The sequence below is a fragment of the Danio aesculapii genome, chromosome 10, assembly GCF_903798145.1.
Source record: "Danio aesculapii chromosome 10, fDanAes4.1, whole genome shotgun sequence".
NCBI lineage: Eukaryota > Metazoa > Chordata > Actinopteri > Cypriniformes > Danionidae > Danio > Danio aesculapii.
In genome coordinates, this window is record NC_079444.1 from 39,992,275 (window position 1) to 40,010,287 (window position 18,013).

General features: G+C 36.6%; 1 protein-coding gene across 2 annotated transcripts in view; it reads left to right on the forward strand.

The window, feature by feature from the left end:
* The first annotated feature begins 4,084 nt into the window (after positions 1 to 4,084).
* gramd1ba (GRAM domain containing 1Ba) overlaps positions 4,085 to 18,013 on the forward strand; it is a 124,122-nt gene continuing 110,193 nt past the window's right edge. For both annotated transcript variants that reach the window (XM_056466374.1, XM_056466375.1), the window contains exons 1-2: positions 4,085 to 4,587; positions 11,360 to 11,437. In XM_056466374.1, coding sequence (XP_056322349.1) covers positions 4,232 to 4,587; positions 11,360 to 11,437 — 434 coding nt within the window. In that variant the 5' untranslated portion in view covers positions 4,085 to 4,231. The remainder of the gene's footprint in view (positions 4,588 to 11,359; positions 11,438 to 18,013) is intronic.

Here is an 18,013-nt window from a genome sequence, read left to right on the forward strand (position 1 = left end):
GATCTATTATCACTATTGTGTTATCACTAATGTTCATTTCACAGTGGTTTTACAGTAAAACTCCAGAACAGAGCTGGAAAAAGCATGTGTGTGTGTGTGGCTGTGTGTGAGAGTGTCATTTTTTGTTTCGTGTGTCTAACTTGTTTGCATGTTTTACTCAATCCTTTCTGTGAAGTCTTTTCTGTAAACACTTGTTCACTGTCTATCTAGAGCAGCGGTTCTCAAATGCTTCAAATCAGAACATTCAGGTATAGAAGCGAATTTTAAACAAACCAATAATACCAAATTGGTAAACGCCAAGCACTTACAACTATCCCAAAGTAATAATGTGTGTTATAAAAAGAAAGTCTTACGAGACACAATACAACACCATGTTAATTGTCTTTTGTCCATGTTAATTGTTAATTGTCTAAATGTCTTTTCCATGTTAATTAGAGCTTTTCTGCTAACCAGGGACGTGTGCAGATATAAATCAAGATAAGGCACACCTTTAAGCTCTAAACAGTGTCAGAAATGGTGCAGGGATGACTTCAAAATAAATATTTGTCTGCAAATAATTAAGAGTGAATTGGCATCCTTAGTAAAGATTTTCTGTATTTCAAGGGGACCTGTTATGCCCCTTTTTACAAGATGTAAAAGAAGTCTCTGATGTCCCTAGAGTGTGTGTGTAAAGATTCAGCTCAATATACCACACAAACAATGTTTTATAACTCTTTGAAACTGCCCCTTTTAGGCTTTCATCCAAATTGTGCCATTTTAGTGCCTGTTGCTTTAAATTTAAATGAGATTGTGCTCTTTCCAAAAGAAGGAGGAGCTAAAAATGCCTATGTGTCAGCATAGTGGCAGATTCTAAAACAAGACTAACACCCTATGCTAATGAGGGAGAGATCTTCACTATGGGCGGGGCTTTCCCCACTAATGATGCGTACAAAGAGGGAATGTCAACCAAAGTGTTTCTGCAGACTGATTTCATCGAGTGTGATTATAAAAAAGGAAACTAATACATTTGTACCATTAGAATCTGGTTATATTCACAGACTGTTGCCACTCAACTGTGTTTAAACCTCTTTAAAAGTGATTTTTGCTTAATATGTCCTATAATAATTTTATAGAGCAAATTTTTGCTCTAAAACATTAAAATGTTTGTTTGACGTAAAATTCGTCTATGGCTGAAGTATTCCGGGAAAATTTCTTCCCCTTTGGTTTCGAGTGTGGTCCTGAAAAATCTTTGTTCGAAGGGGTATTCACCCCTTCCCCTTAGCCCTACGCCTTAAAGCTAAAGAGAAATGAGACACCCCTACCGCTTGGCGTGCACGCGCAAAACGAGGTGTAAGGGGAAGGGCTAAGGGGTAGAATTGGCATTGGGCCTATATCTCCTACCAGAGGGAAACAATTCATAATGTAAATATAAAAAATTAACTGGATTAGAATCCTTTCCACCTGATTAAGGGCACAATTCTCATCCAAAACTTCATTGGTGTTCATCATGCCCAACAATTTTCCATCCTGTCCTTAAGAGGAGCATCAACTTAGATTTACACTGTACAGATAGGTTGCCAAACCACACTGTGATACCATACCTGACAATGCTTTCAAGCTTTATAAAACAGTCTCATAAGCTACTTGTTAACTCTAAAGAGACTTAACCTCTGTAAAAAATACAATCTTTGGTGTGTAAACAAGAACAATTTAAATTTTGGTATATTATATAATATTTTTTGCTTCTTGATTTAAGAATTTTCTCATATTTGGACTAGAAACAAGATAAAAACTCTAAGTTTGTCCGAGAACAAAATGTTCAAGACAAGTATCATCAAATGATGTTTACCACACACAGACCTAATTTTACTCCTTAATTGAAACCCTCATTGGAGAATCTCAAGGGAACCCATGGTGAATTATGGTTCTGGGTTTGGATGTCATCCCCGCACACTCCATTTCTTTCTCTATTAAGGAGCAAAAAAAAAAAAAAAAAGAATGAAAGAAAGACATAAATCATTTTTAAATGCAAACCTCAACATGCAGAATAAACTGCTGTCTGAATCAGCTTTACTGTACTGTTTATAGTTACTGTATGTTTAAGCCTCATTCTGCTCAACATCAATCTCAATAGACCTTTCCCAGCACTGTGAAGTGATTTAGTTCACTTCAAAATTTTGTGCTGATTCTTCGATGTATTTATTGCAAAAGGTCATAACGGTGCAATTTTCGTGTTGCCTGCCAAGTTCCATGTAAATGATCTTTTCCAGAGTGATCAAGTATTAACAAGACTTGTTTAATATTCATTTAGTATTCACTGCATTTAAGAAGATTGAACTCTAATATTGATCTATTTCTCTTGATAGTACACCAATAGTGCAGACTTTAATTTAACAGTTAAAGGCAGTTATTCTGATTGTGTTGCTTACCCAGACAGTTCAATTAATAAGTAGAAAAATATGATTATAAATGATATGCATGCTTTAAAGGATTAGTTTACCTAAAACTGAAAATAATGTATTAATTTCTCATCCTCCTACTTATGTCCGCATGCTCTCCTGTAGTTTCAGATAGATTTTGTTGTGTGTCATAACCTTCTTGTGACTGCTGTGGACAGAAAATTGCTTGTTACTGGAATTGTGTCATTTGATTAGGACACAAAGGGTAATATGCAAGTCTATGATGAATGGAGTTATCTTCTCAGGCTCATTGGAAAATTGTGCCCAGGACTACATTTTTGAGAACTGCCAAATATGTACCCTGTACTACTTTTCTTTCAGTTTTTGTTTTCACAAATGAGCAATTCCATGCAAATATCAACCTTGCCATGAAAACAATTAAGTTTTTCCTCATAAATGCAAAAATATTAAATTAATAATTTTTGTTCTATAGAGATCCAACTCTTATACTTTTGATTATCATTGTTTCTTTTGGGTTGTGCAGTTTTTCTACAAAGTGTGTTGTTTACTGTACACTCACAGACTTTTTGGGTCACATACATGTTAATTTTCATTTAAAATATAAAAAAATGTTTACAGATTGAATTATTTTTTGATTTCATGGCATATATAAACAGATGTTTCAATATAATGTTGACATACACTTTCTTTGTGAATTGTCACATCCATAACACTGGAATTCCTCAAAATCACTAGAGGGCACAATGTACGTTTTTAACAATCTCAAATACTGGGGCACATTTTCTCATATTTGCCGTTTCTCGTAAATTCACCAAAGTCCGCTGTTTAGATTTATGCAAACATTAACGTCCTTCTCGTGTGTCCATGTTTTCAAAAGCAAACTAGAAAATAAGCCATTGCAGGTGCGTTCTTCTACCATGCAAACATATGTACCTGCGGACACAGATTTTTCGGTTTTCAAAAATGTACACCAAGGCAGATTTTCCCAATGAGCCTGTGTTGGTTGTTTTTTCAAAGAGACACTTCTGAACAACTTGAAATTCCAGTAATACCAAACGTCCAAAGCTGAACCTTCAGATTGGTTCCAATGTACACTGTAGGTGATAGACCAATCATCACAAACTAAGTCCATCTGACCAATTAGAGAAGAGTAAAAGTCAAATGACCAATCATAGGCTCTTGTCAAAAAGGTTTTACAAACATTTTTTTCTTTAACCTGTAAGCGTTGATTTGACAAGTGCAAAGAAAATAATTTAGACAAATTTATATTTCTGCATCACAGTCCAATAAAGTTTGTAAAGGGGCTTAATTTTCATAATCTTAGGCACCAAATGATGAACCATGATCTGGTTTTGGTTATAAAAGCTCATTTAATAAACAAACACGAGACCTTGAGTATTAATTGTGAACTTTTTGCAGTGTGTTGTGATCAAAATCTACATTAGTTTACATAATACATTTAATACTTTTCATACTTTTGTCTGACGTTTTGTGTCTTTTTTTAAACCAACCATGTCAGATGCAGTGAGAAAATTCTTGCATGGATGTAAATCTAAAATTAGCATTAAATTAGCATGTTCAGGTCACTCGAGAATGAAAGCTCCATTTTTAGTAGCAATTTTTCCCAGAGTTTTGAGAACCTCTGACCTAGTAGATCCTTTGACCTTCCTCTGACCTCCAGGGAGCTCTCCTGTTTTTGGGAGGAAATCTTCTATAAAACCGAGCATGTCAGCACTGAGTCGTCTCACAGGAAGTGCTGAAGTCAGCTCAGGCCAGGTGTGGACTCACTGATTTGTATTTGGACTCATGTGAAACTGAGCAGAAGCGGAACCATGTCTGAGACCCTCCAGCTGCCCGCATTGCAGATCCAGGGTCCGGAGTGCAATGGCTCCGAGATGGATCCGAACCTCTCCAGCTCCTCCAGCCCGGCTCTCCGGCGCAAGCGCTTTAAAATGCGCAGGATGAAGAACGTCATGAGCGAAAAGGAGCAACTGGAGAAGGAGCAACTTCAGCGTTCAGGCTCCAAGGAGTACCTGCAGCTTCCGTCCATTGAGATCACGCCATCCAGCGACGAGGACGCGGCCTGGTCCAGCTGCTCCACACCCAGCGCTTCACCCCAGCGCAGACGCTTCCTCCTGCGCAAGTGGCTGAGGGGAGGAGAGAAGAAAGAGCACGGCAGTGAGAGCAGGTCTGTATGAGTCCAAAAACATCTGACTCAAACCCAATGGGCTATATGCACAGCAAGGGTTTTCAGTCACTGATAAACGCCCAGTGAATAGTAATGCGACTATTTTCAATTTCATATGGTTGCTTTTACATCATCGATAATGAAATTAAAATAAAATATAATTTGTTAAGTATTCGTTTAGTTTTCAAGTGTAAAATGAGAGTGTCAAGTGTAGCCGTCATGAGCAGCAAGCGAGCGACGAAACGCTGGTAAGAAAAACCAGCCTGATCTCATGAGAAAACGTAACTATTTTACGTTTTGTCAATTTAGTGGCTAAATTCGTACAAATTCGTACAAGTTTAGTCGTACGAAAATGTATGATTTTAAAAAGGAGGCATGGCACCAAACCCCATCCCTAAACCCAATCGTCATTGGCGGAGGAGCAAATCGTACTAAATTGTACGAATGAGATCGTACAAATCCATACGAATTAGCCACTAAATCAAAAAGTTATGAATTGCCGTGAGATTGTGTTGGAAATACTGTGGTAAATCAAATTTCCATATTTTAAAGACATGGCACAGAACTATTTAATTTAACGCAGTGCTTATTGTTTGGCTTATATCATATCTTAATTGGGGATTAAAGATCATTGATTTCAAACAAACCAGATCTTAAATGAGGGGAGTTTATAACGGCATGACAGTTACCTGAGCTGGCTTATGGGCCGATCACATATCTCGTCTAAAAGCGTGTGGAAAGCACAAGCAAAAGCTATAGAATACACAAGACATGTCACTCGTATAGTTTTGATTGGGAAAACGTGTAATGGTCATTATTGCAAATAAAGCCCCGCCTTCTAGTACAGGAGCAAATCATTGATTGTTATAGGCTGCGTCCGAAACCGCATACTTCCACACTATGTAGTACGCTAAAATCTGTATGTGAGCTGAGTAGTATATCCGAATTCATAGAATTCGAAAATCGGATGACCTACTACTTCTGCCAAGATGCTGAAGTGCACATCCCATGCATGCTGTGCTATCCCATGATGCCCCACGAGAGAATTCGAGAGAGGCATTGCAAAGATAGCTGCCAAGTGAAATGACTTTCCTTAAAGGGACCCATGTTGTCTGTCGTTGCAAGGTGACCATCAACTGTTTTCTCAGCGGACGACAAGCTGACAAAACATTGCTGCAGCTCTGATACGAGTTTTATTTATGGAGAAAATTAAAACGTACTGCAGTGTTTGGGTGTTCTGTGTTTTTCTGAGGTAATTATTACAGCAAAATTTATATACTCCATACAAAGTATGAAGCTGATTGGTCAGTTCTTGTCACAAGACTCGCTGTGAGCTTATGGCATTCTGCGTGCACAAGCCGTAAACCTCCATTGGAAGTAACGAACACACGCAAAAGACGCAGTGTGAACAGCCCCTTAAACATAATTGAAACTTGCTGAGCATATAGTCCATTCCAAAGTCCACTGCCTGCTCAAACCCATCCCCGCCGTCCATCATGTTTAATGTGCACCACTTCATTTCATCTTCATGTGAGCTTGCTCTGGTACATCAGACATCACTGAAACCTTGTGCGAGTGTGTTTTCTGTTTTCTCTGGAGGGATCGGAGTTTCTGCTGTGACATTTATAGGCTGGAGGGAAGAACAAGCGGCCGCCTGCTGCTGCTGCCAGGAATGCTGACAGTCGTTTGTCTGGGGACGCCTTAAATATTCATGACTCTTGCTGGCTTTTAATAGACAAAAATACAACATGGAATATACAGCATATATCTGTTATGACCTCGTGTTGTACTCAGCCCAGGCTCATTGGTAATACTTGCCTCAGTGGACAATGTAAAATACGTTCCTCCATGTAGGTTCCGTTGCGTGTTTCAGATGACAAATCCACTAGAGGGCGCTGTCTATATATTTTGCAATTCGGAAACAGAAACTGGAGCTCCAAGTGACATATTTCAGTGTTTGCACTTGGTGAACAGGGGTGTAAAAGGGTAAACAATGATCTTCATGGCCAATCACAGTCATTTCTGTTGAGCATGTTCAAACAATGGCCAATCAGCGGAGTTTAAGAACGCATTCAACAGCGCTCAGATTATTGCAGGAAATGGATGTTTTTAAAATTTCATTACCGATTGGTGCAGAAATCAATTCTTTTGACAACCCTTAACTTTGAAACTGCCGTCAGATGTATTTTGAAGTATTTTTTTTTTGCAGTTTCACACAAATGTAGGCTGAAGCACATATTTCTAAAGAGCCTGAGTTGGTTGTACTTCACAGAGTCATAACAATAGCTGACATTTGAAGAGCACTAGCAGTCAAAAGATTGGGTGCACTTGAGTACACTTGTTTCCTTTTGATGCTTATGTAACATTTGGTTTGTTTTCATTTCAGTTTTAAATAATTTAATAGTATTGTTTTATAATATTATCAAATAGAAATGGGTCCGGTGTTTTATTTTGAGTGGGAATTAATTAGTCATGTGACACTTTATTTGGCAAATATATTTTCTGGCATAATTTGTGTGCATGTTAATTTTTAATTTTTATTATTTTCTTATTTGTTACAGAATAAAAAATGTATTCATCTCAAGCAAATATTTGTGTTTTGATTTTCAATATTTACATCTCTATGTTTACATTCAGCATTTGTTATGCAACATCCATTACAATAAACTATCATCCAAAATGTTTGGTGTTTGTACGTTTTGTGTCTGTTTGCTGTGGTGTCTTATTCTCAGCAAGGTTGCCTTAAAAAATACAATCAAAGAAATCAAATGTTTTAAAATAAAAACAATAATATTGTGACATATTATATATATATATATATATATATATATATATATATATATATATATATATATATTTTTTTTTTTTTTTTATTCATTTTCAGCAGCTGTTTTTATTATTAACATTTTATATTATAATATTGTGACATATAATTATTATTTTTTTTAATAGTAACAATATTTAAACATACACTCACCGGCCACTTTATTAGGTACACCTTACTAGTACCGGGTTGGTCCTCCTTTTGCCCTCAGTTTGGTTTGAACTGCAGCAGATTGTCTTGACCATGTCTACATGCCTAAATGCATTGAGTTGCTGCTATGTGATTGGCTGATTAGAAATTTGCGTTAACGAGCAGTTGGACAGGTGTACCTAATAAAGTGGCCGGTGAGTGTATATTATTAATATATATGCTGACAAAAATTCATTTTCAGCAGCTGTTTTTATTAAGGAATTTTAATGAATATAACATTTTATATTATAATATTGTGACATATACTTATGATTTTTTAAATAGTAATAATATTTAAACATACACTCACCGGCCACTTAATTAGGTACACCTTACTAGTACCGGGTTGGACCTCCTTTTGCCTTCAGAACTGCCTGAATCCTTCATGGCATAGATTCAACAAGCTACTGGAAATATTTCTCAGAGATTTTTCTCCATATTGACATGATAGCATCACGCGATTGCTGCAGATTTGTCAGCTGCACAACCATGATGCCAATCTCCCATTCCACCACATCCCAAAGGTGCTCTATTGGATTGAGATTTGGTGACTGTGGAGGCCATTTGAGTACAGTGAACTCATTGTCATGGTCAAGAAACCAGTCTGAGATGATTTGCACTTTATGACATGACGCGTTATCCTGTTGGAAGTAGCCATCAGAAGATGGGTACGCTGTGGTCATAAAGGGATGGACTTGGTAAGCAACAATACTCAGGTAGGCTGTGGTGTTGACACGATGCTCAAGTGGTTTTCTGTACTGTCAACAAGTACTGTTGCCTTTCTATCAGACGGAACCAGTCTGGCCATTCTCCTCTGACCTCTGGCATCACCAAGGCATTTGCGCCCACAGAACTGCCACTCACTGGATATTTTCTCTCGTTCGGACCATTCTCTGTAAACCATAAATATGGTTGTGCGTGAAAGTCCCAGTAGATCAGCAGTTTCTGAAATACTCACACCAGCCCGTCTGGCACCAACAACCATGCCACGTTCGAAGTCACTTAAATCAGCTTTCTTTCTCATTCTGATGCTTGGTTTGAACTGCAGCAGATCGTCTTGACCATGTCTACATGCCTAAATGCATTGAGTTGCTGCCATGTGATTGGCTGATTAGAAATTTGCATTAACGAGCAGTTGGACAGGTGTACCTAATAAAGTGGCCGGTGAGTGTATATTATTAATATATATGCTGACAAAAATTCATTTTATTTATTAAGGAATTTTAATGAATATAACGTTTTATATTATACAGAGGTCTTACAGTGGAGTTAGAGCATCCTTGCTTCATTTTTTGGTTCTTGCATAATTCTCATACTCATTTTGGTGTTTGGTGTTCATACATTCCATGACCGTACAACTAATAAGAATTAATAGGTGTGTATAAACCCCTTAATCTAGTGTATAACGTAGTATATGCAGACATGCAGATGAATGTTTGACATGGCTGACACATATGAGGTTTCAGCAGTGTACTGTGTGAGCTGTCAGGTGTTTACCGGTGTAAAACCCTTTCAAACACACCAGTGTTCCGTAATCTAGGGCTCAGTTAAGTTGATCTGTTTATCACCTGCTTCCTTATCTAGCATAGTGTGCCAGAACAATGTGTGTGTGGGTTTTTCTGTGGTTCAACACACAGAATGTTTTTCACTCATGTCTTAAAGGGATAGTTCACCCAAAATGAAAAATCTCTCACTATTTACTATCATGTGCTTCCAAACAGGAGTTTCCTTCTTCTGTTGAACACAAGAGAAGATATTTTGGAAAAAGTTAGAAACCTGCAACCATTGACTACTATAGCAATCGTTTTTCCTACTATGGAAGTCAATGGTTACAGGCTTTCAGCATTCTTCAAATTATCTTCTTTAGTGTTTAACATAAAAACAATCTTATAAAGGTTTGGAACAAGTAAAGGGAGAATAAATTATTAACAATTGTCACTTTAGGGTGAACTTTCCATTTAAGGCCAGAAATATGGGATGATTGTGATAGACATTCACTTCAAGGTTAACTCTAGATTTAATTTACAGAAACTCTCTGCTGCCCTCTAGTGTGGAAGATTAATCAGCTTCTGGAAATTTTGTTTAATTAAAAGGATAGCTCACCCAAAAATGAAAATGTTACAACAAATGAAGATATTTTGAAGAAAACAGGTAACCATTGACTTCCAAAACAAGTACTATAGAAGTCAATGGTTACAGGTTTTTAGCTCTCTTGAAAGTATCTTCATTTGAGTTCAACAGAAGAAAGAAACCAAATAAATTTGTAACAAGTAGAGTTCTGGGTGAACTATCCCTTTAAAATGTTTTATAAATGTTTGTTTAAATCATCTGCAACCCCACAATGAACTAAAACGTTTAAATGTGTACACATTGTATTTGTTTTATATATAGTTGAAAGCAGAATTATTGACCCTCCTGTGTTTTTTTTGTAAATACTTCCCAAGTGATTTTTGTTTAACAGAGTAAGGACATTTTCACAGTATTTCCTATAATATTTTTTTCCTCATAGAAAAGATTTTATTTCTTTTGGTTTGGCTGTAATAAAAGCAGTTATATATATATATTTTTTTAACTATTTTAAGGTCAATATTAGAGCTGAACAATGTATCATTTCAGCATCGATATCTCAATGTGTGAATCTGCTATACATCACAGTATCTGCAATGTTGAGTTGGGATTTTAATAATAATTAAACCACCTGTGCATAGGAAATAATCTCATTTGTAGCTTCAACGCTGATTCATTGTATTTATTCAGTAGTCAACATCTGAAGGGGATGAAGAAATGAGCAAAATAATAATAACTGTTGTTGAGTAGCTTTAGGACATATTGGATTTTTGTGGTGGGTTTTAATCCACTTCAAATGTTGACTATACTGTATTTTGCTGTACCTCAATACTGCTAGAAAGCAATAAAGCACTGTCTATTTCAGTGTTTCCCAACCCTGTTCCTGAAGGCACACCAACAGTCCACATTTTCAACCTCTCCCTAATCAAACACACCTGAATCATCTTATCATAACATCAGAAGAGACTCCGAAACCGGAACTTAATGGGTCAGATAACGGATACATCCAAAATATGTACTGTTGGTGTGCCTCCAGGAACAGGGTTGGGAAACACTGGTCTATTTCATTTGTACAGCATGTTTGTTCTAATGCATTCATTTATGCTTGTAATTTCTTTTATTTGATGCATATTCACTCCTGATCAATGTAAAATTAACAATTCCTCCCAAATTATAGAAATTATATTCGAATAGCAATATATATCGCAGAAATACAAAATATCGCAATGTCTTTGCTAATATCGTGCAGCCCTAGTCAGTATTATTAAAATTATTATTTAAGTTAATTTAAAGTTTACAGGAAGGCTAATACTTTTGACTTCAGCTGTATGTGCACTCAAAAAGATGTTTGTTGTTTGTTCAAACTAATATATTAAAAATGAGCTGAATCAACTCAATTTTTGAGTTTTTTGGGCAGGACTTAATTATGTTCAATCCACTCAAATTTGTAAACTTAAAAACGAATAAGCTAACTTAATCGGCTCATTTGAAATATATTAGTAGAAGAAGCAAAAATATTGTGTACATGAATTTTTGTTTACATATATTTGATGTGAGTACTTTGTTACAGTAAGTGAAAGACGAACAGAAGTTCGCTGTGTTTCCATTCTCACCTTCTGTGGTCTCATTCTCAGTATAAGTGGACATCTGCTGTATGTGTGTGTTTCTTATGTTGGACTTGTGTGTTTCCAGCAGTCAGCAGAGCAGCCTGCAGAGCAGCCATGAGGAAGAGTCCACACGCTACCTGAGTCCCAACGCACGTGAGGACAGGTACTGCGCACACACACACACACACTCACTCACTTTGGTGTTCAGTTCTATAATAAGTTATACACATAATGTGGATATATCATCCTGACTTTCATCGGACAACAGTTTTTTTTTTTTTAAATTTTCAAGGTATTATGTTTTGTGTTTTATCAATGTTGATTTGTCAGAGATAAGTTTAGATGGTTTATTAAACCTAGTAACCTACACTCTCGTGCTTTTAAATGATCATGAATGAGTGGTCAAGGAATTTCATTCTAATGCATGAAGTAGAACATTTCATAGGAAGATTCATGTTTTTAGGCTAACCATTTGGTGGCTGATTGAATGAACAATGTATAAATTCATTGTGTTGTCTTGCCTTATACTCTCTCGCGTTATTCTCTTACACTGTAATTTCCTGATATGACCAACAGGGGTCAGGGATTGCTCAGATCACATTCTGGCATAAACACAATTTATGTTCAGCACTTATTTTATTGTTTATGATTGAAATTTTTATGTCGATTGTCATAAAATACAACAGACTGACCAGACTGTTTCCACCTCAGTAGAACATGAAACATGAAAATGTGACCTTATTTCTTATTAATGACACTTTTTCCTCCTAATTTAAAGTCAATCAGAAATTAGCATTTAATTCCAAGTGCAACTTTTTTTGTTATTATTTCACTCCATAATTATTGACCCTTTTGTTTGTAGTTATTATCATTTTTCTATGTATTTTGTTTCTTATTTTATTTTGCTCATTTTAAAATTTCCAATTGTCATGATTTTAATTCATAATTTTACTTCCCCTATGCTGTATTTGAAACTTTGCTCCACAATGGGACTTGCATCTCACAGAAATGCACCATATGACATCAGCTACACCCATGTTCTGACTCTTTCCGAAAATAACTGTTTTTGTCTAGTATCAGTGTACTAGTACCAAATTGTCTTGTGTTTTCCAACCTGGAGATCCAATTTTTGACAAAAAATACTCAAAAATGTCATGTGTTCAAATAGTTTTTATCACTTGGTCTGTGATTTGCATGAGAATCGAACTGTTTAACTATAAATACCTTTCTGAATGCAGAAATTGCATGATACCCCTAGGAACTTCAATCCCCTGGGATAGGATTTTCAATTATCTTGACTGTCTGTAAATATGTTTAAGAACATATACTTACATTCCCTATTCATATTTGTCTGCTTCTCTGTCATGCTGCTGGTTTTGACTGTTTGGCGCCATCTTGTGACTGGATATTACGTAGGTTAGTATATGCTCCATTCAGTAGGTTTTGTTTCTGGCAGCTTTTGCTTTTTTGACTGTTTGGCACTATATTGTGACTGAATAATACATAGGCTAGTATATGCTCTATTCAGTTGGTTTAGTGTCTGTCAGCCTTGCGTTTTTGACTATTTGGTGCCATCTTGTGACTGTATAATACCTAGGCTAGAATATGCTCCATTCAGTTTGTTTCGTTTCTGTCAGCTTTGCGTTTTTGACTATTTTTGGCGCCATCTTGTGACTGAATAATATGTAGATTAGTATATGCTCCATTCAGTTGGTTTAGTGTCTGTCAGCTTTATGTTTTTGACTATTTGGCCCCATCTTGTGACTGAATAAAATGTAGGTTAGTATATGCTCCATTCAGTTGGTTTAGTGTCTGTCAGCCTTGCAATTTTAACTTTTTGGCGCCATCTTGTGACTGAATAATATGTAGATTAGTATATGCTCCATTCAGTTGGTTTAGTGTCTGTCAGCTTTACGTTTTTGACTATTTGGCGCCATTTTGTGACTGAATAAAATGTAGGTTAGTATATGCTCCATTCAGTTGGTTTAGTGTCTGTCAGCCTTGCAATTTTAACTTTTTGGCGCTATCTTGTGACTGAATAATATGTAGATTAGTATATGCTCCATTCAGTTGGTTTAGTGTCTGTCAGCTTTACGTTTTTGACTATTTGGCGCCATTTTGTGACTGAATAAAATGTAGGTTAGTATATGCTCCATTCAGTTGGTTTAGTGTCTGTCAGCCTTGCAATTTTAACTATTTGGTGCCATTTTGTGACTGAATAATATGTAGATTAGTATATGCTCCATTCAGTTTGTTTCGTTATTGTCAGCTTTGCTTTTTTGACAGTTTGGCACCATCTTGTGACTGAATAAAATGTAGGTTAGTATATGCTCCATTCAGTTGGTTTGTTGTCTGTCAGCTTTACGTTTTTGACTATTTGGTGCCATCTTGTGACTGAATAATACGTCGGTTAGAATATGCTCCATTCAGTTTGTTTCGTTAATGTCAGCTTTGCGTTTTTAACTATTTGGCGCCATCTTGTGACTGAATTATACAAAGATTAGTATATGCTCTATTCAGTTGGTTTAGTGTCTGTCAGCTTTACGTGTTTGACTATTTGGTGCCATCTTGTGACTGAATAATACATCGGTTAGTATATGCTCCATTCAGTTTGTTTCGTTTCTGTCAGCTTTACATTTTTGACTATTTGGCGCTATCTTGTGACTGATTAATACAAAGATTAGTATATGCTCTATTCAGCTGGTTTAGTGTCTTTCAGCTTTACGTTTTTGAATATTTGGTGCCATCTTGTGACTAAATAAAATGTAGATTAGTATATGCTCCATTAAGTTGGTTTAGTGTCTGTCAGCCTTGCATTTTTGACTGTTTGGCACCATCTTGGAACTGAATAATATGTAGGTTAGTATATGCTCCATTCAGTTTGTTTCGTTTCTGTCACCTTTGCATTTTTGACTGTTTGGCACCATCTTGTGACTGAATAATGCGCAGGTTAGTGTATACTTCATTCAGTTGGTTTTGTTTCTCTCAGCGTTGCTTTTTTGACAGTTTGGCGCCATCTTTTGACTGAATAACATGTAGGTTAGTATATTCTCCATTCCGTTGGTTTTGTTTCTGTCAGCTTTGTGTTTTTGACTGTTTGGCACATCTTGTTACTGGATAATGAGCAGGTTAGTGTATACTCTCAGTTGTTTATGTTTCTGTCCGCTTTTGCATTTAATTAAAGACCTAATGAAGTATTACCGCTCAGAACAATGTTTTGTATCTAATTTGTATGTTTTGTGGCACGTAACCATGTAATAAGCAAGATAAAGTACATCCAGGAGAGTTGTTTTCACAAAATAAAGCCCTTTTACAGTCACTGTATATGGTAAATGTTTTGCTTGATATTCTGTGAACATCCTGCAAGCAGCTGCTTTCGAGAGTCGGTTCTCAAGTGTGGTTATGAACTTTCTGTTTTTTCAGTGGTTCGTGTTTTGCTTTTGAAGTTGTTCTTCTTTCGGAGTGCATGGAGTTCTGCATTTGTAGTCTAGTTTTGAGTCCGACCACAGATCTGTGTCATCTCAAAAACAGCTCTTGTGTGTTTCAATCCAAATGGCAGAGCTGCAGATCTGATATTTGCATCTTTTTGGATCATATTTATTTGTCATAATCCCAGAAATATCACATTTCAGTTGAACTACACCAGGTGCTGTGCGGGTCGAATAAGGTAAGCAAGTTTTTGTAGTGAAGCTCGGATTTTTAGCTGTGCTCAAATGTTCTTGTGCTGGCCAGCTGGACAGAGAACAGGCCGATCCTCAGCTGGAGAACATATGAGCGGGTTTTATCTTCAGGCGCTTCTTCATTGAGGGCCTGCTAAAACATGCTGTTCTTTCTTATGGATGTATGAAACATGGGAACATCACTCTTTGTACACTAAAATACATAAATAGGTAAAAAAAAGCATGTTTTTATGCATGTTTTAGTTTGTGCTTGAATATGGTGATATATTATACATGCATGCGGCATCTTCTATTCTACTTCACTACATTTTATTACAAATGCAACATCCCATACTCATCATTGCATTTTATATGAGATGGTGGGCTGGACATCACTAGCTGTATGCAGAAAACAGCACTGGTACATTTTTACCTATAAAGCTATGGCACAATCCCAATTCTATTTTCGTACCCTTCCCCCTTCCCCTTGGCCCTTGAAATTAAGTGTGAAGGGGAAGGGCTTCAAAAATTACCCCTAAAAAAATACCACCACTACAGCACTGCACACGTCATCATGTCATCGTGAGCTCTTGCTTCATATGAGATCGACTATGGCGACTGCTGTAGTTATTCCAGTTGCTTTATTTTTTTGTTATTTATCTTCAGGACATCACTGAAGGCAACGATATCATGTTATCATAATGATATAATGTGGCAATAAGATCGTAACTGTACTGTGTATTTACACTGTGGCCATATTCATCAAAGTAAACACAAGAAAACAACATTAACATTATAGCAGACACTGTAAAAATCTCATTGCCAGCCCCTTGACTTTTCTGACAGGGTATTTGTCATACAGTGTCAGAATGTTGTGGGACTGCTATACCAGCCTGATCTCACGAGAAAACGTAAGTATTTTACGTTTTGTCAGTTTAGTGGCTAATTCGTACGAATTCGTACGAGTTCATTCGAATGAAATTATACGATTTTAAAAAGGAGGCGTGGCACCTAACCCCACCCCTAAACCCAACCGTCATTGGCGGATGAGCAAGTCGTACGGAAATGTACAAATTAGATCGTACGAATTCATACGAATTAGCCACTAAATCAAAAAGTTACGAATTGCTGTGAGATTGTGTTGGCTATACAGGCATTATTATTATGGATTATAGATCGCGAAATTTAGCAGTTTTTATTTTAGTTTTTTTTTTTTTTTTATTAAAGCATGACCGTAAAACACGAACGCGGTTATGAATGTAGTAAAACATGTGTTTTTTTGTTGTAAAAATCCGTAATAATTACAAAAATACTAATTTGTGCATCTCCTGACTTCCGTGTGCAGCCATGCTGCCGTTGTGGCTGGTGTATTCTAGGAACTTTTCATACGGTTTCGAGTGTCGTCCTAAAAAAACTCTCTTTTGAAAGCTATCTAGCCTTTCTCCTTCGCCCTACGCCTTTAAGCTAAAGAGCATTGGGACACCCCTACCCCTTCACGTGAACGTGCAGAATGAGGGATAGGGGTAAGGGGAAGGGCTAAGGGGTAGAATTGGGATTGGGCCTATGTTAGATAAACTTCCAGCTCATCTTGTACTCTTCTTTGTCTTAGCTCTGGGAATTACCAGCTATGCTCCTCCAAGTGTTTGCTTTTATATTTACCTCAAGTTAGTACAGAGCTGGGTAAAACTGGTTTGTCTTAAATTTTCTTATTGTACACCTTGGGTGTGGAATAATTAGCAAAAAGTCTTAAAACTAAATAAAATTGTGTCTTTCTGTGAACTTAAATGCATTATAAAGAGAGCGGGATTGGTCGCATTAGATTGTTTTTGTTGAAAGGACTAATGAAATTGGGTTATTTGGGGTTTATGGATTTTAAACTTGTTTTACTGTATGGCTGTTACCTTGGCCAGGTCTCTCTTATAAAATAGATTTTAAATTTTAATAAGACTTTCTGGTTAAATAATAATAAAATAAATAAATAAATAAACAGTTTTGTGAATTTTCGCTTTTTGAATTGCATTATGGGATCTTGATCTTAGGGCGACGTAGTGGCTGTCGCCTCACAGCAAGAAGGTCGCTGGTTCGAGCCAACTCAAGGTCAGTTGGCGTTTCTGTGTGGAGTTTGCATGTTCTCCTCATGTTCGCGTGGGTTTCCTCCGGGTGCTCCGGTTTCCTCCACAAGTCCAAAGACATGCGGTATAGGTGAATTGGGTAAGCTAAAATTTTCCGTAGTGTATGTGTGTAAATGATAGTGTATGGGAGTTTCCCAGTGATGGGTTGCAGCTAGAAGGACATCCACTGCGTAAAACATATGCTGGATAAGTTGGAGGTTCATTCCGCTGTGGCCACCCCAGATTAATGAAGGGACTAAGCCGAAAAGAAAATGAATGAATGATCTTGATCTTGAAAAATGGATTTTATTGATATTTTAATAGGTTGAAGTGATATATTGTCTGGGTTGGTTTTGTTATTTACAGTAAAAGCCTGGTATTGTAATGCCAGTTCTTTTTCTGTTATTTTATTGACTTAATTCTCTATAAATTGTTTTTATAGAGTATCCTGTTTTAAATTATGTACTAAAATGTCAATAAAAGTCACTCACTTAAACTGCATCGTTCAATTTTTAGCATTAAAATCCCATAATGCAATTCACATCTGAAAAATAGCCCTCTAAAAAATAAATGAAAAGCACTTGTGAATCATGAAATAGAGAAAATGTTAATTAATACATTAGTACATTATACATTTAGTTTTGTGTTTGTTTAGTGTTTATCAGTATATTCTGAAGGGAGGTTTTATGAAGAATCTATTGGGGACAGTCTACTTAAAGTACATTTTGTCATCATTTGTTCACTTTTAGGAGTTTCTTTTAATAAATTTATTCATTCATTCATTTTCCTTCAGATTAGTCCCTTTATTCATCAGGGGTCGCCACAGCGGAATGAACCACCAACTTATCCAGCTTATGTTTTACACAGCGGATGCCCTTCCAGTTGCAGCCCAGTACTGGGAAACATCCATACACACTCATTCACACAAATACACTACGGCCAATTTAGTTTATTAAATTTAGCTATAGC